The sequence below is a fragment of the Benincasa hispida genome, chromosome 4, assembly GCF_009727055.1.
Source record: "Benincasa hispida cultivar B227 chromosome 4, ASM972705v1, whole genome shotgun sequence".
In the NCBI taxonomy this organism is placed as follows: Eukaryota; Viridiplantae; Streptophyta; class Magnoliopsida; order Cucurbitales; family Cucurbitaceae; genus Benincasa; species Benincasa hispida.
In genome coordinates this window covers 1,833,035-1,857,994 of record NC_052352.1, presented here as the reverse complement: position 1 = coordinate 1,857,994, position 24,960 = coordinate 1,833,035, and the positions used below count along the sequence as shown (strand labels likewise).

The 24,960-nt window shown below is 34.6% G+C and overlaps 3 protein-coding genes across 6 annotated transcripts; 1 reads left to right on the top strand and 2 right to left on the bottom strand.

The window, feature by feature from the left end:
- The first annotated feature begins 3,600 nt into the window (after positions 1-3,600).
- Positions 3,601-5,166, top strand: LOC120076889 (protein ENHANCED DISEASE RESISTANCE 2-like). Its single transcript, XM_039030842.1, has one exon. It carries the CDS (start codon positions 3,714-3,716, stop codon positions 4,629-4,631), a length of 918 nt encoding a protein of 305 aa, XP_038886770.1. The 5' UTR covers positions 3,601-3,713; the 3' UTR covers positions 4,632-5,166.
- A 1,712-nt stretch (positions 5,167-6,878) lies between these two features.
- Positions 6,879-9,932, bottom strand: LOC120075302 (putative pentatricopeptide repeat-containing protein At3g25970). Its single transcript, XM_039028565.1, has one exon. The coding sequence runs from the start codon at positions 9,471-9,473 to the stop codon at positions 7,356-7,358; it is 2,118 nt and encodes a 705-aa protein (XP_038884493.1). The 5' UTR covers positions 9,474-9,932; the 3' UTR covers positions 6,879-7,355.
- Positions 9,933-11,231: 1,299 nt separating this feature from the next.
- Positions 11,232-16,406, bottom strand: LOC120076738 (lariat debranching enzyme). 4 transcript variants are annotated; one of them, XM_039030638.1, is made up of 9 exons: positions 16,105-16,406; positions 15,847-16,012; positions 15,292-15,413; positions 14,578-14,771; positions 13,659-13,841; positions 13,401-13,519; positions 13,145-13,284; positions 12,750-12,869; positions 11,232-11,602 (listed from the first exon to the last, which is right to left on the bottom strand). In XM_039030638.1, exons 2-9 carry the CDS (start codon positions 15,945-15,947, stop codon positions 11,520-11,522), a joined length of 1,062 nt encoding a protein of 353 aa, XP_038886566.1. In that variant the 5' UTR covers positions 15,948-16,012; positions 16,105-16,406; the 3' UTR covers positions 11,232-11,519. The 4 variants fall into 4 exon arrangements, with proteins under 4 accessions (XP_038886566.1, XP_038886564.1, XP_038886565.1 ...); XM_039030636.1 differs by having other exon boundaries at positions 15,847-16,004; XM_039030637.1 differs by having other exon boundaries at positions 11,232-11,586; positions 15,847-16,004.
- Between the last annotated feature and the right edge of the window lie 8,554 nt (positions 16,407-24,960).

Genomic DNA, 24,960 nt, shown 5'->3' with positions numbered 1-24,960 from the left:
GTACTTTTAAAATTATTTAATACTCTTGAAATTTAAATTTTGCATCCAACAAATTCTTGATAATTTTTATTTAAAAAATTAATTAATATATTGGATATAAATTAAAATTTTATGTCTAGTGGAGTCCTATAATTTTAAATTTGTTGTTTAGTAAATTTAAATATTTTAAAAAATAAATCAAAACTCAAAAATTAAAGTCTCGTTTAATAAATATTTCGTTTTTGTTTTTTATTTTTCAAAATTAAACTTACTTACTTTCTATTTCTTATATTGATTTGTATCTTTTCTAAGTATAATTGTTGAATTCTTAGCTAAATTCAAAAAACAAAAACAACTTTTAAAAAATTACTTTTTTTAGTTTTCAAAATTTGACTTGGTTTTTTAAAACATTTATAAAAAGTAGAAAACAAACGAAGAAATTTAGAAGTAAAAATAGTATTGTCCATAAGTTTAATTTTCAAAAACAAAAAACAAAATGATTATTAAACGGAGCTTAAATTTATAATTTTAAAATTATAAAATTCCTATATTTACCGTAGCAGGGGTATTATTATCTATTATCACTAATTGATTGTCACATTAATATTCTTTTAAATATGAGTTGAGCCCCACTTTCATTAACATTGACCAAAATTACCAAACTCCATATGGATTTTTCCTCCAGCATGCCCATAAACTTCCATACAGAATTATTTTAGATAAAATACTATTTTGATTTTTATATTTTGAATTTTGTTCAATTTTAGTGTTTATATTTTCAGTTGTCTAATTTTAGACTTTATATCTTAAATAAATATTAAATTTATTTGCCAATGCTAGTTTATTATTATTAAAAAATCTTTTATTATAATATTTTTACTATAAATTTTGAAAAAAATTTCACCTACTCTGTTTGTTCTATTTTCCAAACATTTTTTTTTACTCTAAAGGCAAGTTTGTGAAAATTTGAGTATATAATGTTTTGGTCCATAATTTAATATCTTAACCAATTTAGTTTTGTTAGAATGAGCATCGCTTTGAGATAATTGACATGCAATCATTTTCTTGAGATCAAATGTTTGATTTCCTATGTCCCCATCGTTGTACTAAAAAATACAAAAGTTAAAACTTCATTTGATTATCATTTTGTTTTTAGTTTTTCGTTTTTGAAGATTAAACTTATTTCCTCCTTATTTATTAGGATGATTTGTATTTTTCTTAAGTATAATAGTTGAATTATTAGGTAAATTTCAAAATCAACCACAAGTTTTTAAAAGCTACTTTTTTTTTAATTTTCAAAATCTAACTTTATTTTTTGAATTATTGATAAAAAAATAGACAACAAAGAAAGAAATTTTGAGATGAAAATATTGTTTATAGACTTAATTTTTAAAAACAAAAACTAAAAATAAAAGGGTTATCAACCCTTTAAAACATATATGTTAATAAAGGTAGATGTACTGCTGTTTTTTCTTCATTTTTTTCATTTTAATTTCTTTGCTTTCAAAACATTTATTCAATTCATTTACTTTTGAAATTTACCATTATAGTCTTTATTAGGGAGATACTAAATTGTATATTGNATATATTTAAAATCCGGAATACAGAGCTTTCAAAACATTTTAGAAAACTTTCAAGTGGAGTGCTGACACTGTTATAGAAAATTAGTTAAATTCTTAATTAAATTAAAACAATTAACCTCTAAAACTACGTATAATTGTAAGGATATAAAAACGAAAATATGAAATCACTTATCTATAAGAAAAAATAATTTTACTTCAAATTAAACATCACTTCTCCATTAATCAACTAATTATCAAATCAAATTAGGTAATATTTAGAACCATTTTTAAAATACAATCATTAAATTCAAATTTCACGAATCAAAATTACATTTTACTCAAAGAGAAAAAGAAAAAAGAATGTACAATTGCCAAAATTCCAAGATTGAATTTCGACCATTTTACTCAAAGAAGCTGATTTCAATTTTGCGTCATTAATGGCTGTTCTTGTCCCGACCCTTTTCTTTTAATTAATTTATTTTTCTCCCTTCCACGTGTCTCTATCATCATCGTTAATTTCGAGGCCGTCTGATCAATTCTTCTCTGTCAAAATAATCGTCCGAACTTCCGAATCTACCCCCATCATTTCATCGAATTTACATCCATTGCCATCTATCTCATAATAATTAATATATATATAAAAAAAAAGGGTGGGTGATTTTCCAACGCATGGTGTTGATTAAGTGGGCCCGGACCAACTCATAAAGTGGACCATTATTGTCCTATCATGATTCTTTCATCTAACTATTCTTTCTTTAAGTCAATTTGTTTGATTCTCTAGATATGTGTATTATTTTTATTTCCTTCTATTTTTATTTTATTTCCTTTTTCTTTTAACAATCCAATTTTTTATTACTAATTTTGTTCATTAATTACATTTAATTATTAAAAAAGAAGAAGAAGAAGAAGAAAACCCAATTAAATTTTGGAATACGACACTATTGTAGAAATTATGTCCCTCCAATTAAATTTTGGAATACGGTTCTTTAAAAATTTAGGTCAAAGTGGTAACTTGGCCAAATTAATAATAATAATAAACCAAATAAACAAAAAAAGTCAGGTAGTAACTTAAGGGAGAAATTATTTTAAAAGACAAAATTACTTAAAATATTTATAAATAATCGCAGAATATCACGTTCTATCGGTAATAGATCGCGATAGATCAAGATACACCGATAATCATAAATAATAGTCTATCGTGATTTATCATAAATAGATCTTGAAAATTTTATATTATTTGTAAATATTTTGATTTATTTTCTTATATTTGAAATTAACCATAAATTTAAATATGAATAAATGAAGTTAAATTTCAATTAAGAATCAGAGGTTTGATTATCTACCTTTATATTTTCGACTATAAAAATGAAGTCACGCAAATATATATTTGTTGTTATAATTTACATTTTGAAAGAATCAAATGGAAATAAAAATAAAAGTTCCACGGTTGCCATGATTACCCAACCAAGCCATCCTATAAGACCAAGTTGCTTCCCCAAAGACAATGTTACTTGTGGGGAGGGCTCCAATGACAAACTGCCACTGACCCATGAAAGGAATTAACTAAAGAATTTTTTTAAAAAATTATACACGGATCTTCCGTCGAGATTCTTTTTTACGTATTATCTTAACCTAATATATATTTTATATACTAAATTATCTTCAGATTGACGAATAAATTTGTTTAATAAATATAAGATCATGAAACAACATTAATTTGTATGCCTAAAAAAAATCAATGATTTAAAATAAAAGAATGGACTGATTATGAGATGAGAGATTTAAATACACACGTGCATATGCAAAAAAGAAAACGAGAAAGCGTGTGTTTTTTTAATCTCAATTTCATTAAAATAAAAGGATTATAATAAATAAAGATATTTAATTTACTTGATTTATAATAAGTCGGCAAATTAAATACTCAATACCACGCACAATAATTATGAAAAATATACAATTTAAAACAGTGGAGAGATAAATGGCAATCACGTAATTAAATTGAAAAAAGGGGTCATTTATTTATTCCAATTCCCATTCCCATTCCCATTCCCATTCCTAGCCCTACTTGGTTTAAAGACTTTTCACTTCCAGCCCTCACTTCCGGCGATAAAAAGGAGAAGAAGCAGTCTTTTTAGAGAAAGAAATCAGAAGAAAATCGTACTACTGGAAGCCATGTGCCCCACAAAGCAAAACCAAAATCACCGGAGTTTGATCGGAGAACCGGCCGAAAGGTGTTCGGAACACGGAGAGTCCACGACGACGGCGGATTGGATTTCCGAGACGATCGACGGCGGATCCTTACGCCTTGTCGACCTTCAAACCGGGATAAATGGTTGGGCCTCGCCGCCTGGCGATCTCTTTATGCTTCGTTCTAAGAACTACTTGACGAAAGGGAAAAAATCTCCCGCCGGTGATTACTTACTTTCTCCCGTCGGTGTTGATTGGCTGAAAACTAGTACCAAGCTTGACAACGTCCTTGCTCGTCCTGACAATCGAGTTGCGCAAGCGTTGAGGAGAGCGCAAGCCCTAGGTAAATCGATGAAGAGCTTCATTATTGCGGTTAACATACAAGTCCCTGGGAAGGATCAGTATAGTGCCGTGTTTTATTTTGCTACCGAAGATCCGATTCCATCTGGCTCGCTTCTTCACCGATTCATCAATGGCGATGATTCTTTCAGAAATCAACGGTTGAAATTGGTGAATCGGATCGTGAAAGGTCCATGGATCGTTAAGAAAGCGGTAGGAAATTACAGTGCGTGTTTGTTAGGGAAGGCATTGACGTGCAATTACCACCGAGGACCTAACTATTTGGAGATTGACGTAGATATGGGAAGCTCAAAGTTAGCCAGTGCGATTTTGCATCTCGCGCTTGGTTATGTCACCAATGTTACAGTAGATATGGGATTTCTGGTGGAGGGACAGACGGAGGAGGAGTTGCCGGAAAGACTGTTCGGCGCCGTTCGGATTTGCCAGATGGAGATGTCGTCGGCGACGGTCGTAGACGCGCCGACATTGGCGCGTGGAGTATCATGTGCAAAAGTGAATCACCACAAACACGGCGGCGACGACGACGACGATGACGATAACTGATTCGAGATTCAATTAGCGGTAAAATCTCCGAGTCTGTCTCAGTTTATAAGTAAATTTTCTTTCAGCCTTAAAATGATAGATTCGTAGTTGGAAAATATAGAAGGTATTAGTCGGATTCATGATTGTAGATAATGATCGGAAATTCTCGAGATTATTTCCTAATTGAAATTCCCCTGAAATTGAATCGGAATTATATTTTGCTTTCGATATCACGCGCCACAGGTTTTTGTTCTACAATAGAGTCTGTTTGATTATAATTCTCTTAGATGAGCGGTGGAATAACTTCCATTAGTCTGTTTGCCACACCTTTGTATGAATACAATTGACAGTTTCATTAAGAAAATGAATGCCATCAATGGTGGTGGGGACGGCGACGGAGACAGAAACGGCGGCGATTTCCCGTCGGTTGGCTGTTTCTGGAATAGAGTTGTTGAACTGTATTGGAACGTTGAGCATGTTTTGGGCCTACCAACGATATGGCCCATTATAATCTTACCATTCAATAAAGAATTTCAACACTTTCTTCCTGGGAAAATTTTCATTTCATTGCCACTTAATTTCATCCAAACTTTTTGCTTGTTTGTTAGTGAGTGATTTGATGTTTTCTTATTGAATCTTAAAAATGTTAGCTTCTCAAGCCTTAACAGGGGTGACCCAAAAGAATGATTCTCAATACGCTTAAATCTTAAAAATGTATGTAAGAGGTAGAATAGTAAGTTATATATATTGATTGGTAATGAAACAGTGACAATTAAAGTTTTTTGGAATTGGGTTTGGTTTCTCAATACGCTTTAAATGAAAAGTTTGGTTTGGTGTCTGACTGTCATAGAAGGACAAAAAGTTATGGCCATATCAAACAGAAGCGTCGTAAAACGAAACACAATAAAATCCTCTTTTGGGAAGATTCTCTTTTGGGAAGGCTACTTCAAATTTACACCACAAGAAATCAAAACTATATATATTTTAAGGTCAATAATGGTGGATGAATAATATAATTTACTTTTGATATAGTATTAAATCAGTGTTAAAACACTGTTAAATTATGTTTGAATGGGCAAATTTGATACATTATCATAACATGCTTAATACATACTCTGAGTCTTCTTAATTTACACACTAATTTTTTTTTTCAGAGTTTTAATTTATTATTAATATCTAGGGTTATTTTTCAAGCAAATTTTTGTTATGACAAATTGTTAAAGTCAACTGTCAAGTCTAGTTCTATTGGTATTCTTCGAGGAAAAAATAGTTAAAATGGTTTAGTTTTATACCTTTGATCAAGAAATCTAAAATTTGAATATCAACCCCACATGTTGAACTTAAAAATAAGATGTAAAGTTGACTCGTAAAAGATGATTTAATGTTTGTATGTTTTACACTTGCAGTAACATATCAATCTCAAACCCATATACCATTATTCTTAGAGGTAGTAAAGATTATGTAGGAAAAAGTAGGGATGTACATTGGTCGGTCAGTATCATTTTTGAGAGAATTGACACCAAAAACCGACAAAAAAATGTGTGAAATCCGACTGATGGTCGGTCTTTTTTGTTTTTGTTTTTTTTTTTGTTTTTTTTAAGAAAACAAGCAATGTCAAGGTGTGAATGAAAATGAAAGTTATATTGATGAAGTGTTAGGTTATCCTAATTTATAATTTTTTGAAATTTAAATCGATCGGTTGATCGGATTAGTTTTTGGTACCCTTGTGTATGCCCCTAGGAAAAAGAATAAAACAATAGTATATTTAATGGAGACCTTTAGAGGATTAGGGAACCGATAATGATAAAAATAAATGAAAGATTAGGAACTGAATTATATACTTAAAGCTAATGATATAAATATAATAGTAGTTTCAATTTGAAGCGTTTAAAAGAAATTGGATCAACTAAACCCAATGGTTGGACTTGAATAGAATTATTGAACTGAATTCGTCCAAATAAATTGAACAGAAATAATAAAATAGAAACTTTCTTTGTTTGGTTGATTCACCAATTCTTTTTTAACTCGGTTTAACACACCAACTTAAATTTATTTAAGATAAATCATATAGTACCTGAATAACTTGAATTTAAATATTTCGTTAAAGGGAACAGTAATTTTCAGAAAGAATATAATATAAGTTTTATTTGATTCAAAAGCAAATGTTACGCAGTTCAAGAGAAAACATGAATATTGGAGACACAGTAGAGCTCAGAAAATAAGAATAACAAACAATCTGGAAAAGTGGAAAAAACTTGTCTTTTGAATTTAAGATATTTAATTATAAGAAAAGAGAGAGTTAAAATCTTCGTTTCATGATAAACTGGTTTTTTAAAATTAAAGTTGTAAACATTACTTTGGCATTTAAGACCTAAAAACGAAATTGAAATTGTTATGAATTCCATCAGCTTGTTCAAACACATGTAAGTTACCAACTTGGTATAGTTTCACAACATATAAAACTAAAAAAGGATTAATTAGTCAACTTCAATTTTGAAGTTGGTTTCCATCGATTAAATCAACTAAACATTTCAAAACAGTCAGTTTTGACGCTGATTTTGGCCTAAACCAACCCACTTATACTTTTGATCGTCAGCAACACAACAACTCCCATGGCGTCAAAGAACACGACTTATCTGTTTGAAACACTGTTCCTCAATAAATCAAGCTGCAATAAAATTCACGGCTTGTTTGAATTCACTTTCTAAGTGCTTAAAAATTCGAGGGTGTGATCTTGAAACCACGTTATGCATTTGAATAGCTTAGTTCTTCCTGTTCAAAAGAACTCTCAAAACCATCAGCAGCTTCCATTATTGTGATTTCCTCCAAAAGTACTTTCAGCAAAAAGTAGATCTGTTGGCAACTTGGATGAGAATGATCTTCTGCAATGAAAGCATGTACATTATTCTTAACTTCAATCCAACTCCAACCAGGGACTTTCTTAACTCCTCTTTCCTTCATTAGCCTTTTCACTTTGGCCTTCTCATCCCATCTCATTAGATTTCCGTACATGTTTGAGAGGAGAACATAAGTGCAGTGCTCTTCAGGCTCCATCTCTAGCAGATGGCTTGCAACCTGACAAGCCAACTCAATGTTGCCACAAGAACGGCATGCGCCCAAGAATGTCTTCCAAACCATGGCATCCGGTTTGAATGGCATTTCTTCAATCAAGGCCTTGGCTTCTTCAAGACGCCCAGAACGCCCATATAGATCAACTGCACAAGCATAGTGCTCCATCCGTGGAGGAACACCGTAATCAGATTCCATACACCGCAAGAATTTGCATCCCTGTTCTACTAAACCGATATGGCTACAGGCAGTCAGAACTGCAACGAAGGTTATGTGATCCATTTTCACCTTTTTCTTTTCCATTAGGAAGAAGAGGTCTAATGCAACATTGCACTGACCATGTTGAGCATAACCAAACATAAGTGCATTCCAAGTGATTGAAGAGTTCTTTGAAGACTCTTCAAATGATCTTCTAGCATCTTCAATAATCCCACACTTGGAATACATGAAGATTAAGGAACTTGAAACAAACTCGTTGGACTCCAAACCGTATTTAATTGCCAAGACATGAATCTGTTGTCCCAATTGAAATGTAGCCAAATCTGAGCATGATCTGAGTACAGCAGAAAAGGAATAGTGGTCAATGTCCATTGCTGCAGATCTCATATGCAGAAAGGACTTCACTGCATCTTCACTCAACCCCGTTTGTGATAATCCAGTTAAGATCGAGTTCCAAGACACGCGGTCCTTAAACTCCAAGGATTCAAATATACATAGAGCTTCTTTCATTGAACCACACTCTGATTTAATATACATAGATATCAGTGCATTTGAAATTGGCACCGACTGTTCTAATCCTCTCTTTATCACCAACCCATGTAAGGATTTCCCATTATTGCCAAGCTTTTCGTCGAAACAAGCACGGATGATGCTTGTGTATGAATACAAGTCTGGTTCAAAACCATGTTCTTGCATATCAATCAAGAGTTTAAAAGCAAGATCTTCCTGACCATGCACCAGATAAGCAGCCAACAAGGAGTTCCATGTCACCAAATCCCAAAAGCCTGCCGAACAATTAAAAATCCTTTTGGCATCATCAAGGGATCCACATTCTGAATAAGAAGTGATCAAGGCATTACACATTGTATTAACAGATTCCAATCCATGTTTGAACACTTTTCCATGAATTTGCTTTGTTAAGTTATAAAAGTCAGCATCATCAAGCAAAGGCAAAAGAGGAGCATATGTGCCATCATCTACCTTCTCACCTTCTTGCTCCATACAATCTAACAACCAAAATGCGGTCTCACGGTCACCCATCTGAGCATATCCAGCAATCATTGCATTCCACGAAACAGTGTTCTGTTTCGATATATTTAAGAATGACAGATATGCATCCTCAAGTCTCTCACATTTCGCATACATGTCCAGAAGAGCACTCCCTGCATATACATTTCCAGCATAACCCATCTTAATGATCATAGAATGTACTTGCTGACCCAAATCAGACATACCAGCACAAGCAATGCCCTTCAACATGCTTCCAAAGGTATACTCATCCAGCTCAAAACCACATCTCCTCATGCCTTTAAGAACATCCCATGAAGCCTCCAAGTTTCCACAGTTTATATGCCCCGCGATCATCGTATTCCAAGATACAGAGTCTCTCAGCGGCATTTCGTCGAACAGTACATTTGCAGATCGTAACTCTTTGCATTTCCAATACCCATTTAGGATATTGTTGCAAGTGTAAACGTCTGCGATGGTACCCAATTTGATGGTCAGAGAATGGGTTAACAAAAGATTGGACAAAGCTCGAACCGATGTCCCACTTGCCGAGTACGATGGCCTCATTCATGGGTAGCCAAACTTTCTATCCCAACAGGCAAACAAACAGAACGTAACTAAGTCAAATGGCGACGAATGTGGTAACTGAACGGGATATGATAGCAGAAATGGAAACGGGACGAATCCTTGGTCAAACAATTCTGAAGGGCCAAGTGAACAGTCCAATTTTGACCAAAAAAAAAAAAAAACAGTTCTTGGGATCGGTGATGTAAAGCAATCGGACCAGGCCTTCTTCTCAGTTCTCACCCATCCGCTCTCGTTCTTTAACTATGTTAAACTCCTGCTTGACAAAGCCAAAGCTTCAATTCATAGTTATCTCCGAAAGCAACCTTCAGAAAGCTCCATCAACTTTGTTTGTTTTGGTTTCTCTTCAAAGTTTAGACCATGATATTAAATACCCTATCACATGTCTATATTTTCATTCATATGGTACACTTTTGTGTTGGACATATTTTTCATTCATATTTTACACTTTTATGTGTTCAAAATTTATTTTTTCTTGACAAAATTAACATAGTTCAATTGTCATAGTATCTGAACTAACAACTTTGAAGTAAGCAATTCAATTTTCTCACCTATGTTATCAAAAAATAGAAGAAACCCCTACGTTGATACTAATCCCTTGAGCTAAGCTCATGTTGTGTGTTCAACATTGACCTAAGAGGCAAATCAACATTTTTTATGATAGATATACAAAACAATAGGTTATAGGTCATCACTAATATGAATGTAATGCAAATATAAACATTTTAACTTGTTTTAGAAATGGTGGAATATATATTTAACTACTTTATTTTTTTATAAAAAAAGTAATATTCTTCCTGTTATATGAACATAAACCTTAATGTTTTCTTGCCTTTCTATCTTCCATCTTGTGCTCCCCTCTCTTCGCAGACTATGAATAGATAAATAAATAAATAAAATTGTACACTTTAATTAAGGTATATAAACTATCATAAGAAGAATGATAATAAATAAAGCACCAAATGATTTAAAATTAAATAATAATAGTTGTATGTGTGTTAATAGTCAAATACTTTTTTTATTTGATTATTTATCGTTTTGGAAAGTTGAGAAAAATATGAGAGTACCTATATGAAAAAAATGAGGATATCTATATAATATGTTTTAAAATGATTTTTTCAGATTTAAGAGAACTTCAAATAAATTGATCGTCATATTAATGGTAGGAGCTTTGTTTAACTTTTTTTTAAAAATTATTTTTCTCACAAGGAATGAATAGTTTTTGTTCAAATACTAATGGTGAAGGTATTTTTGAAACTTGTGAAAGATTAGGGTAATTTTTAAACAAAACTTTAACGGTTTCATCCAAAATTAACGACAAAGATATTTTTAAATTCATTTTAGAAGTTTAGGGATATTTTTAAAACTTTAGAAACTTCATAAACATTTTTGACACAAAGTGTAAAATTCTAAAGCATTTTTTATAATTTAGCCTTCATTTATTGTGTAATAGAACTTCTTAGGATTTTAACTTTTAAAATATATTACAAAATTATTATTAAAGGTTATATTAATATATTACAAAATTATTATTTTTCCTTTAATAAAAGTCAACATCTATTAAGGTGATGTATCTAAAAAAAAATTATTAACTTCTTTATGAAATCAAGGTCTTGATTTTCCCAACATATATCAACATTCAAAATCCTTCCCAGAACATCTATTTGAAAATCCACAAATTAAATTTCCATAACTGTGGAAGATCACGAGCCTTAAACAGACCTTAGCAGATACAATTCATTTCGAAGGTAATTTTTAAATTAAGAAAGGATAAATTCTTGACAATGGAAATTCTCTAGAATGCATGACACTTCAAGTAGTGACTTTACAATCTCTATTTCTGGGTGAATAAAAAGTGCTCCAAGAAGAGTTTAGTAACGAATGGCTGAATCCATTTACGTTAATGTAATTGGGATATACAATTAGGAGGGAAGAAAGAGCCCATTCTATACAATTATAGCATAAAGCTTAAGTGGTCAATCTTCATTCATTATGGAAGATTTTGGTGTCATTGCCCAGGTTCTGGGTTTATGCATCTTCAGGTTCTGCAGTTTCTTCTTCCATATCATCTACATCATCAATCGGAATGTCTTCGCTGTCAAAGAACGAACCTACATCCATAAATATTACAGAAAACTTACAATTATGAGAGGTGGAACGAATTTGCCATTTGTAAAATGTGAATCTACAACACGTGCACCAATACAATACACCAAATCAAATGCAGCAGTACTACGATAAATAATTTAATGAGAACATTACAATGTGGACGGCGGTTTTTACCTTGTTGGTTGTAGAGGTACTTAAAATTTATAAGCAACAGAGATAATTAAAATTTAGGAGCAGTTGCAAATATAGACATTAGACCTAAAGTATTAGCAGATATAACATAATGTAAAAAAATTTACAAATATAGCCAAATTTAAATAGTCTATCAGTGATAGACTATATCATTGATAGGAGTCTATTAGTGATAAACCATATCACTGGTAAGAGTCCATCAACGATATAAGTCTATCGCTAATAACTTGGCTATATTTGCAATTCTTTTTAAATGATGTTATACACTTGGTTATTATTCATAGAAATGCTACCGATTGTAATTATCCTAAAATTTATATCCAATGATTATTCGAGGACATGTAGATTTTGGAATCCACTTCCAACCATTATAAGGCCACCACTTTTGAATAATTTTTCTAGTACTACAGGCCTCAGAAAAGTCATACTATTCTGCTAATAGACTAATTCAAAGAAGCACTATGTCCCAATAAAAATTATACTTGGAGAGTTCTTAGCCTAGATGGATCTAAGATATTTAGATAAATTAATGGCCCTTTGGAGCCTATGCACAAGGCACACAGAAAGGTGTGGTCTTTTTTTTTTTTGGGTGAGACACTATATATAAAAATATTACAATAAAAAGAGAAAGCATAGTTGAAGTGGAAATATGGAAAAACAAAAAGACCCCAAACACAAAATTTTGCATTTAGGCTTAGTAAACTTGATTCTTTTAGTTAATAAAGAAGGAAGACCTTTAATCATTACTATTTTTTAAAAATAATAAAAAAGTCCCAAGGCCCTTGGACTTCATAAAAGACGCGCCTATGATGCGCCTTATTTTGTGAGCCTCGCCTTTTCAAGTCAGGCGTGTGTCCGAGAGGGCTTTTTAAAACACTGCATAAATCAATAGCAGAACTACTTATTCTAAGAAGTTATCCAGCAGCAAATAGCCACGGCACAAGATAAATAGTATACCACTGTCTGATAAAGGAACAGAACTCCCCGATGGTCCATCAGATTCCAACATGTCGTCAAGAAGATAAGGGAGTTCAAGAAACTTCAGCAAAGATTCAGTCTGAGGATTTCGAGGATATCCTGTGATACACAAGTCATTCATTAAGACATTGAAAACGGATAGCACTCACCATGGTAACTAGCATTGTGAACTAGACAAAGAACACAAGATCCAAGTTCATTAGCCATTTGGCCTATGATTTAGAATATTTGTAGGTACCATCTGAGAAGTTCATTAGCCATTCATCATCTGGCAAAAACTTCGCAAGCAATCAAAACATTATGAAACGTGAAACTATCTACATCTGTGAAGGGACGATAGATGTCCAAATGAATATTATATAGATTCGGATTACCAGCAAGCTGACTGTTGGAGACAGATCTTGATGGATCATAACAAGGAACAGTCTGAACAAAGTCAAAAGGTTTTGTTCCTCTTTCTTTTAAACTGGTTTTGACCCATTGCCGACAATCTTCCATTTCAAGCTTTATACTTCTGAAATTACAAAATGGAGGTTACAACTCACACTACAAATAACCCACAGATGAGAAAGAAGAAATGTTGTATTGTCCAATCAGATTTTCACAGTAAGTTCCATAAAACATACTCACCCATAATTTGCACTTTTGGCTGTCAAAGGGAAGATTTCATTGAACCTTCGTGTTATTGCTAACCATTCTTCATCATAATGAATCTCATAAGGTCCAGGCTCTGCTTCGATCTCGATAACCTTAAAAACCACATGCCCACAGTTAAAAGCTTCAAAATCACCAGCGTCTACCAAAGACCAAAAAAAGGACCCCATGGATAACTGTTAAGAAATTCAAAATAATTATTTTTCATAGGAAATTCAAATCAAAATGAAGTACCTGTAAAAATTTACGCCTAGGAAGACACTTATCAAGAGCAAGAAATTTTGTCAAGGGGCCACCTTCACCATGTTGAACAAGAGCAGCAAACTTACAGTGCAAGTGGGCTGAAAACCAGTAAGGGGGTCTGAGCTTTTCTAGCAACTGAGCTGCAGCCTTACTCCCAAGACTTTTTTCCTGAATCTGGCATTTAAAATTACAAAAGTTTACTGGTACTGAGGTAAAAATCAGTCAATAAATGTAACAGAAAATTTGAAATATTTTATCTGGAATCTGTTTAAATTCTACCAGGGACCATTCTATTGATAATAGTTGGATCCTTCAACCTGTGCAGAAATGGAAGTCTAATTCCTCAAGGTTCTTTGACAATTATACGTTCAATTTACTTATGCTTTCTTCATAACTTAAAGTTGAAGCTACGCAGGAATTATAATCTATCCTAGCTTTCTGGGTCCAGCTTCATTGCTTGACTTTACAAGCAGATCTAGTTGTTATAATCTACGTCTCATAAATTTTGAGAATTCAACAAGCTTTTATTGAATTAAATAGCACTCTCTACTATCCTCTTCTAACATTCACTTTTACCCTCCGCTAAGAGCTAATCAAGTTCGTTACTAAAATCTCAATAGGCTATTTTATAAGACAATTAGGTTAATGTGATTTGAAAGTGATGGGTAGATGTAGCAGATCTGATACTTTTCACATCAACTACGTATAAATTTAATCAGATGATGACAACATACAAATTCATGCCAGAGGTGGATACCCTCAAAATATTAGTAATAAAAATCTTACATCCAAGCCACAATTAAAGAATTTACATCTATGGCAAAGCAGTTCATATCGTATAGAGAATTACTATGTACACATTTCAGAAAGTGGTTTGGTAAGAAGGCAGTATCAAAATATTTTTAGTTACCTCCTTCTCAAAAAAGGGTTTAAACCTAATAAGTTGCTTCCAGTCTCCATAATCAGTGATGCCAAGTGGCCAATCATGAGAAAGAAAAATGTCAATTGGTTCCTCAACTTGCATAAGCTTCCGAACATCATATTCACGAACATGGTAAATAGATCTTATAGTATTCTCATTGTATGGAGGCCTCTCATAGTGACCTGCTCATTCCATATGAAGAAGATTTTGTTGCATGTAGCTTAGCAGTTATTGCATATTGCAGTTAGATAACCGGCAACACAAAGATAGAAAAGTGCAACTACACATTTGAATGTCAATTTTTCTTAATAAGCTGAACATACTCCCAGTAGGCAGGATTTCCTATATTCTTAAAATTAAATGAGTTACTACGCTACCCACCGATTGATCCACTTCCAAAACCATTACCGATAAGACAGCCCCTCAAAAGGTGATAAAATGAGAGAGCCTCCTCAAATGAACTGAAGAATGAAAACCCAACCTAGAAATCACCAAACATATCTATAGATGATGCAGCTACTCACTATGCAAGCTATTCTCACTCAAGGCCATAATGCATACCAGATTCCATCAGTGATCTGGCATACGAAGACGGGGAACAAAAGAAAACCTTGACTGCACATTATTGCTAATCAATCTAGATAATTACGTTACACTGTTTTACATCTAATTAAAATAACAGGCAGAATGTTAATCACTCACCTAAATGATAATGGCGTGCATTATAAATGCCAGACAGCCCACCAATACGAATATTTCCAAACTTGACTACACCAGCAACGCCCAAAAAGTATATATTAGGCGCAGCCCAACCTCCATAGTACCTAAATAAAATTCAGATCATATAATTGATGTGTCATATGCATATAAGCATACAAAGCCTAAGAAAACAACAATTAAATGGAAAGGGGAGAAAAAGACACGGGAAACGATTGAAATTGAGGGCATAGAGATGATTCTGAAAAGAACTCATAGAATTGTTCAACAGGACGACCAACTATCTGAATATCTGGTAGCTCTCCAGGAAACTTTTACGGCCAATTATTTAGTACACACATTATTAACAAATACTCCAAGCATTCGAAAAATTAAAAAACTATACATAAGCTGTAATCCACGACGGTGATTCAACTCACTTTCAGAACTTTTATTACCCCCAAAATAAATTTATATGTCTAGATACCAATAACACAAAACAACCGTGGAACACATGAAGACTCTTTACGATATAACGCAAGCTAAGCTCAAGTAACTCACAATTCCCACAGATAATTAGACGCTTCATGATTCCCACCAATGAAAATAGTAGGATAGGGAGCGACTTCAGCTCCTGAGTAATACTTCCAGAACGAGTTCATGGATCGATATTTGGGCGGCACATTTAAGCTCTTCAGATCGTTCTCATTCCTAACAGCCTAAATCGCTAAGAAAATTGTAATGATTTTGGGGAGTAGATACTTCAAAATAGAAAAAAAGATGCGGAAAAATACGATGCAAGCGGGAGTGAAGAACTACCTGAAAGTCGCCACAGCAGAGCAGAAGGTCGATTTTGATGTTTTGAACTTGCTCCATGTATTGGAGAGTTCTGTAGACATTGTCGAGGTCACCGTGCATGCAACCTTCCACTGCAATCCTCATGCTTCTTCTTCTTCTTCCTCGAGCAAGAGACGATTCTAAATCTGTCGTTGGAATTTAAAAGTAACCCAGCAACGTTTGATGTAATGAATCAATTCATACCCCAGAAAGGCATAAACCCTCCATTTTCTTTCCTTCTCGGAAGCAAAAACCCTTTCGGCCTATCTGGGACTTGAGTTGGGATAGATTGATTCGATTAGTTTATATATCTGAAAATATAGTTTTTGAATTCTAAATAATCTTTATTGTTATTTTTTTTTTGAAATTTTTTTATTTAATAATTTTATCTATTTTATTTTCAATAAAATATGAATTGTAAATTTTTTTTAATGAATAACAATTGACCCACCACATTTCTTGCAAAAATTGGTTAAATAAAATGAAAAACCAAAAAAAAATTAAAACTTTTGATTTCTAATTTTTTTCCCTAAATTTCATCACCATCTTCTTCTTTTTATTCTTTTTCCTGTTGTTGCTTTGTATTTTTACTTTGTTATTAATCTTTCTTAATTGAATCTCCTCCTTTATCATAGCAACCAATAGAATGTCATCACATTTCTTCAAAAATTTCACTCTCAATTCCTCAAAATTTGAAGGATTATTAGAGAACAAATCTTCATTTTTTACTAATTCTTACTAGAAAATATTTCAAGAAAAATCTCTATTTTATAGTTTTTTTTTTTGTTATATGTTACATGTCTTTCCAAATATTCTTAACGCTCATTTGATATGTGAATTCAATTAAATAAAAATATATCTTACAAATTTCTACGTATAAATATCACACTTAATGTAGATAAAATATTATTATTTACATAGTCAAAAGTGGTAGTTGAAATTGATTATTGAAGATAATTTTCAATGGAGTTTGTAGTTGAGACTACTGTCGGAGCCTTAAATGTCATCGGGGGTGGTTGTTGAATCTCGGAGTTGGTCGTCAAAGCTGTTTGCTCGAAGGTCGTCATCAAAGTTGATCATCGAAGGTGATTTTTGTCGAAGTTTGTAGTCAGAGGTGGTTGTTGGAGTTGGTCATCAGAGTTTGTTGCCGGATGTGGATGCTAGAGCCTAAACTTTGTTGTCGGAGTTGGTCTTACGAAGGTGGTTGTCCGAGTTGGGTCACCGGAGTTGTCATTGTAAGTGGTTGCAGCCTGGAATTGGCCGTCGGAGCTAGTCAGAGTTGTCATCGGAGGTAGTTGTCGGAGCTCGAAATTGATTGTTGAAGTTGTCATCGAAGGTGGTTGTCGAAGTCTGAAGTTGGTCGTCGGAGTTTTCATGAAGGTGGTTGTCGGAACCTAAAATTGGTTCCTAAAATGTGACAGTGATAGTCGTCGTAAGTGGTCGTAGGTAGAGTCATTGAAAACATTGGAAAAATGGAGAGTTGCGGTGAGTTGGTAAAATATACCAACTCAACTCCACCAACATTTAAAGTTGATGGGCCAAACATTGAGTTAGTATATTATACCAACTCAACTCAACTCATGTTGGTGAGTCAAACACCCCCTTTGTCAATTATTATCTTTTTGTTAAAATTATACCCCATGTCAAGACAGATGATGTGGCGATCAATCGCGGACTCAGTTACAGCTGATCTTGACGTGTGTAGCGACATGGAGTTCTATTCGAACCTGTTTTATCTTCTCTAACTTTTGTTTCAATGTAACCTAGTATACTGCTACATATGTAATCTTTGTAACAATATTGATTCCCTTGCAATTATATATATGAACCCTCTTGGGTGCACATTTGATAATTAAGGAAATATACAAAATACGATTCTAAACATTCTCATTCTTACCTTTTCTTTCCTTCTTTCTCTATATTAGAGTAAACCTTAATCTAGTATTAAAGGATTTAGAGCCATATGGCTTCCTTACCATCGATTTTCTCAAATTCCTTCAATGGCAACCCATCCGGACCACCCCTAACTCAGTTCAGTTGCTCAACCAAGTTACATCCATTAAAATGAATCATATTAATTTTCTTCTCTGGCAAAACCTAGCTTGGCCTATTCTGAGGAACTATCGACTGGAAGACAACCTAAAAGGCGAGAAAGTCTGCCCTAGCAAATTTGTTAGTAAAAACACCCAAGCAAATGAAGAAGCAACCAACACTGATTCGATGCCCTTGAGGGAAAAATTAACCCCAAATTCAGAGTATGAAGTGTGGGAAGCGATTAATTAACTACTTCTGACCTGGCTCTATAACTTTATGTCTTTGGAAATTGCGACCTAAGTGATGGGCTATCAGTCATCGGAAGACCTCTAGGATGCTATTCAACAACTCTTCGGAGTATAGTCCAAAGCAGAGATTGATTACCTAAAGTGTTTGTTCCAGCAAATAAAGAAAGACTATCTAAAAATGGAGGAGTATTGAACCCATGAAGAAGTATTCCGATGAGCTCGCTTTTGTAAGAAGCCCAATCTCAAATGAAGATCTGATCTCACAAGTGCTCTCCGACCCTGATGGGGAATACAATCCTATGGTGGTTATTATTAAGGGAAAACCTGGAATCAGTTGGACAGGTTTGCAATCTGAGCTTTTTTCTTACGAGAAACGGCTCGATTATCAAACAAAGTTAAAATCGGGGTAAGTACTTTGTCCTTATCATCTTCTAATGTTAATCAATCTCCCTCTGTGAACATGGTTATAAACAAAGGTCATTTGAATTCAAACCCTCCCCCAAGTCCCATCAGAAACCAACATAGAGGACTAACCCCGAATCAACATGGCCATGGAAGAGGCCGTGGGCAGTGAAGATACCCAAATTGACCAGTGTGTCAAGTTTACACCAAGGTGGGTCACACAATAGATGTTTGTTATATGCATTACCTCAACAATCCTAATCAAATTCACCTTTGAGAATCGCCTGGCCTTGCATCTAGATTCAATAACCACCAAATTTTTCAAATGCCTCAAAATTCGTCTATGGCCAACCCCAAAAAAATGATTGATCCCTCATGGTATGCAGACAATGGTGCATCCAACCATGCAACAACCAATCCTAATTACCTCAATCAGAAGGTAGATTACATAGGTAATGATCAGGTTATTGTTGCCAATGGCTCCTCATTATTTATATCTCATATTGGGAATACTATCATTACATCACCTTCTAGGATACTTAAGTTGAATAATGTCTTGTATGTGCCATCTATTGCCAAGGGGCTTTGGTGCTTAAATGCTATCGGACAAATATTCATCACCAGAAATGTGGTGTTTAATGAAGCTGACTTTCCTTTTCAACGACTTCGATAGCCTTGAACCACCAACCTTATCAGCCTCGGCCCACCATCCTATTATGTCTTGGTTTGGGCCTCCATCAATCTTTCGACCCATAGATCTTCCAAATCTAATCTCACCACCAACGTCCTCTACTACTTTACCCACTAACTGAACTTCATCTTCTGAAAGTCCAAGCCCAAGCTCATCTTTACCAAATAATCCAATCTCGACCCAACATGATTTGTTCCCCACCCAGACTTCACCCTCTTCATCTGAACCAGTTCCCACATCCAATCAAACCAACCCAAATTTTCCCTTTCAAACAGGTCCATTAATACCTTTGTCCCCGACCTCCCAATCCTTAAACCCTATCCCACCGATTTTATCTTCTCCCGGATCTGCATTTCTTAACCTTCCTATCTCCCATCCACAAAAAATTGTCAATCAATATACAATGGTTACCCATGGTAAAACATGCATTTTTTTCCCTAAAAGTGTGGGCCACATCTTCTTCTTTCGTCGCTCCTGACTCAACTCTCACGAAGCCCACAAAACTATTTGATGCTTTTATAAGCCCTAAGTAGAAGGTTGCCATGATTGATGAACTCTTTACTCTACGACGACTGAATACTTGGACTCTAGTCCCAAACTCCCCACTGTATAACATTGTTGGGTGCAAGTGGGTTTTCCGCCTGAAGAAAAACATTGGTGGGTCTATTCAAAGGCACAAAGCCCATATTATTCTGAAGAAAAACGTTGATGGGCGTTGACTTTTTCGAGACTTTCAGTCTAGTTGTCAAGGTATTAACGATTCACATTGTTTTGCTCCTTGCTGTTTCAAATGGGTGGAGCTTCAGGTAGCTTGATTTCAACAATGTGTTCCTCAACGGTACACTAAAAGAGGCTGTGTACATGTCACAACCCTCTGGTTTTGAAGATCCTATTCGTCTTCATCATGTCTGCAAACTCAACAAAGCCATCTATGGCTTACGACAAATATTACAAGCCTAAAATGATGAATTGAATCATTTCTTGCTCCCATGTTGTTTCTCTGTGAGTTGATATGATACTTCTTTTTATTTCCTTCGCTGGTCCTCTCTTATCATCCTTTTACTCATTTATGTTGATAATGTTATTGGGCAATAACCCAAGTTCATCTCACAACTCGTTATCACACTTGACTTCATATTTGCTTTGAAAGACCTTTGGAGACTTAACTACCTTTTTGGTATTCAAGTCACATATCAATCCAATGGGATCCATCTCAGACTGTACAAATATATTGTCGATTTATTGGATAATTTCAACATGAACTCTACCAAACCTTGCCCTCCACCAGTGGTTTTTAGCCAAACATTATCCATAAATGATGGATCTCCTCTTGAGGACCCTCTTTGCTATCGAAGTGCTATTGTCACCCTTCAATACCTTGTCAATACTAGACCAGATATCACCTACATAGTCAGTTCTTAAAGGCACCCACAGATGTCCATTGGAAAGCTGTTAAACGCATTTTACAGTGTCTCAAAGGTACAACATCTCACAGCCTTTTAATTCAGACAAGTCAAATGCTTAATATAATTGCTTTCTCTGATGTTGATTGGGCATCGAGTGTCGACGATCTTAAATCTATTGCTGCCTACTATGTTTTTCTTGGAACCTCTATTGTCTCGTGGTCATCCAAGAAGCAAATAAGAGTCACTTGATCTAGCATGGAGTCTGAGTACCATGCGTTAGCTCACGCCTCTGCCAAAGTTACTTAGATTAGGCAGTTACTTGGGAACTTGGCTTTACTCTCAATGGTACACCCATCTTGTGGTGTGACAACATCGGTGCTGACACTCGTACCTCCAATCCGATATTCCACGCTAGAACAAAACACATTAAACTTAATGTTCATTTTGTTCATGACCATGTCCTCAATAACAAGTTGGCAATCAAATATGTACTGACCAATGAGCAACTAGCCGACTTCTTCACCAAGTCTCTTAGTCATGCTCAGTTTCTCTATCTCAGAATTAAACTCGGTCTCACTACAACTACCCCGTTTGAGGGGGGATGTCTGTTGGGATTGATGCCCTAAATCTCGTGGTCTTATAGTTTGTAAAATTGTATTTGTACAAACATATTATTTATTTAATAAAATAAGTGTTATTTTATTTGGCATTTAGTGTCATTAACCCAAATCCAATAAACTAAGATCTAAGGTTATTGAATGTAATTTAAACATCTATATGGAAACATACAGGTGGATCACGTTTAAGTAGTAACTTGTACGGTCTATAGTAGATAGATAAGGCTGGGTACCTTATCCTAGTGACACTATGGATACGACCCACTTTATAGTTGTTACAATTGTTGTAAACTGCTACGAATGATCTGATCCTGATCATTCATGTGAAGACATATGAGTGGGAGTATCCTATACAAAGAGTTGTATAAGATCGGACCACGTAGTTGTTAGGATTGTTGTCCTAATTCTCCCGGAGTCTCGTAGTTTGTAATCTATACACATTGTTATGAATAAAATAAGATTTATTCTAACATTTACTCATATCCAAAAAACAAAGCTCCATGGTTATTGTATGTAAACTTAAGCATGTATATGAGATATACAAGTGGATCATGCCTTAAATGATAACCCAAATAGGTCTGTAGTATAAGGATTAAGGAGGGATACATGATCCTGGTGACACTATGGATACGACCCGCTTTGTAGAGGTTTTTAAGTGTTTGAACTACTACAAATAGTAGATCCTAGCCATTCATGTGGAGACATGCGAGCGGGGGTGTCCTATACAAAGAGTTTTGATATGTTGTGAATATGATGAAATAATGGTGTATATTGTGATGGTGGTGTATGCGTTGTGCATGCAAGTTTTCCTAGAAAAATCCAAGTATAAATTCTACTAGGTTGCCTGGTAAGCCCAGGATCGAACACAGGGACTATGGAGACAGTATGCGACGGTGATTTCAGATTTCTTTGCGGTGACAAATAAAACAATGAGTTGGTTGGTATGTTTGTTTAAGGTATAGATTCTATGCGGCAGAATTGAGAAAAGAGTTAATAACACAAAAGTTTCAATGAGTATGCAGGGGAATGGGTTGAGAAGGGATTTAGCTAACACTTTCTAAGATTGCATTCACATTATGCGATCATGCTACATATATACAACAACAAGTCACCTCTCAATGCAAATACTACAGCTCCTAGTTTTAGGACGCATGCGATATATATGATGATGTCTATAGGACTTATGTCTAAGCCTCTACTCTTGTCTATGCGATGATGAATGATACACACATATACAAGTCGACCACATACTATCATAACCTATTTCTAGGGTGCATACGATGCATGTTAGCAAACAGAACTTATCTCTAAGTCTCTATCTCTTGCTTATGTGGTTTTAATCTCGCTTTCTCAAGTCTAGATTCTACCCTAGCTCTCTCAAGTCTAGGTTATTTCTTTAGACTATCTTCGAGTAGCTCTAAAGGGGTGATGGTCGCATACATAAGACAAGATGATCGCAAAAATGAAGATCTTAGGTCATATTAGCTAAGTACTTCTCAACCCATTCGGAAGTTTAGTTACTCATGTGTAATGTAAAGAGAGTGAACAGATGTAGAGATGCAAGTTCCATTCTATAAATGAAATCAGAATACAGAACGACAATGGGAAATGAAGATGGGGAGCTTGGTAGCAATTTCTTGCTTCCCAAGGCTTTTACACTGAGTTTCTCTACTCTGCCCAAAAGAATCTTCTTGCTTTCACAAGAGTCGGCCCTCTCTCCATTCCCAACGCTTCCCGACACTCTCTCAAGCTGACCAAGAACGATCTTCTAATGTCTTATCTCTTCACTCGCTTCCGCCTTCTAAGTGTTAGAAAACTATGAACAACGGCTAACTATCTTATGTATGGTGAACTCTCTATATGGCTAAAAGCTCATTTTTCGGTGGTGGCCTTCGGTATTTATAGAGATCAAGGTGAAGAAGCTTTTATTTCAAATGATTGCACTGATGGGATGTCAATAAATCTCTATCTGATGTGCCGATTAATTGTCACCGAAAAGTTGAGTGTACTTGCTACAGTGTGTCGTTAACGACTTGTCAACTAAATTCAGATTTGACCGCCATCAGCTTTTTGTCCCATCGTGATTTATTATGCTTTCACCTTGATGCGTTGTCTCTATGCGGCCACCTTCTTGAGTAGTTCTTCGCGGATGCATACGATCGCATAGCCTTGCGGTCACAATCTCTTAATGCGCTCGGAGCTGAATTCCTTGGATCGCAATTCTTTCTTGTGCCAACGCATTTTCCTACACAAAATACGTAAATTAGCTGCTTTAATGCGATAGACACATGCGATCACAATGTTCTCCAGTTAATGCTTTTGGACATGATTTTACATATTTTTATCATCGCAATCCTTCATTGTTTTATATCTTTGCATTGTAATAACGTGCATTTCTGACCGTTATCAAGTTTGTATAAGATCGGACCACGAGATAACTAGTCTTTGTATATAACGCCGTTGATACTGAAGACTTACATCTCACCTAAATGACCATAGGTGACATGACCTCAATCCTGAGTGTTTTGGGAACTATTACCTTTGAGGGCAGTCCTTTGATTAGTATGGGTGAAAGTGACCAGATTGCCAACTCAACATGCCTACCTTTTTGGGGATTTTTTTTTATTTGGGAGCTGGAAACTCAGTTACACAAGATGGAATTCACTCCTTCCCCGAAGCAGGGGTAAGTAGATAGATTGCTCTCTTAAGGACTGATTCTGGGTCTTGAACATAGTGGCCACAACTTCTCTTTGGAAGAGAGGACTCAATCATAGTAGGGCTATGACTTATGTTCATTAGAGGGATTAGCGGTACTTAAGGAGTTAGATGTAATTATAGGGGCATAATGATTATTGGCCCAACTATACTTACGAGCGATATGTGAAGGGTTATCGCACTATTGATTGGTTGATATGGACACAAAATATATCTGTAGTATGGAGAGTGCAGTTGTCGGTCTTTAGTGGAGTGCGGGTAGTTAACAGATAGTGGATCCCGTGATTAAAGAGTTTAGTCAGTTATTCACATACTATTGGTAGCTCAATGGATTCAAGTTGAGAATAAGTTCTTGGTGTTGATTTGAAATGTTCAAATTGACAAGAGGTAATTCGATTATATATGATATGATCAGTGTGTTGTATGAGATACATCAAGTGGAGGATTAATATAAATGTGATTTACATTAAGTACCATAAAATAGAAAAATAACTATGGTTTATATGTTTCATGAGATGAAATATTAAAACTATAGGTTATAAATATAATATGGTGAATTGGTTATCATGTTTATTTATAATAATATTAATTATTGGATAATTATCTCTTTTTCTTTAATAACCATTTGAGTGAGAGGTTATTGGTAGTTTTATGGTAACCGTGAGATAAAAGGAAAAATGTTTTCCTAAATTTAGGGGAGTTGCTTAATTCGGAAAGGAACTCAC

Excerpts from the sequence above, each read along its gene's own strand:
- LOC120075302 (XM_039028565.1), bottom strand. The coding sequence starts at position 9,473 with ATGAGGCCATCGTACTCGGCAAGTGGGACATCGGTTCGAGCTTTGTCC.
- LOC120076738 (XM_039030636.1), bottom strand. The coding sequence starts at position 16,227 with ATGAGGATTGCAGTGGAAGGTTGCATGCACGGTGACCTCGACAATGTC. Across the intron at positions 13,842-14,577 it reads AACCCTTTTTTGAGAAGGAG|ATTCAGGAAAAAAGTCTTGG; the intron begins GTAACTAAAAAT and ends TTTAAATGCCAG. Across the intron at positions 11,603-12,749 it reads TGTTCCTTTATCAGACAGTG|GTTCGTTCTTTGACAGCGAA; the intron begins GTATACTATTTA and ends TTATGGATGTAG.
- LOC120076889 (XM_039030842.1), top strand. The coding sequence starts at position 3,714 with ATGTGCCCCACAAAGCAAAACCAAAATCACCGGAGTTTGATCGGAGAA.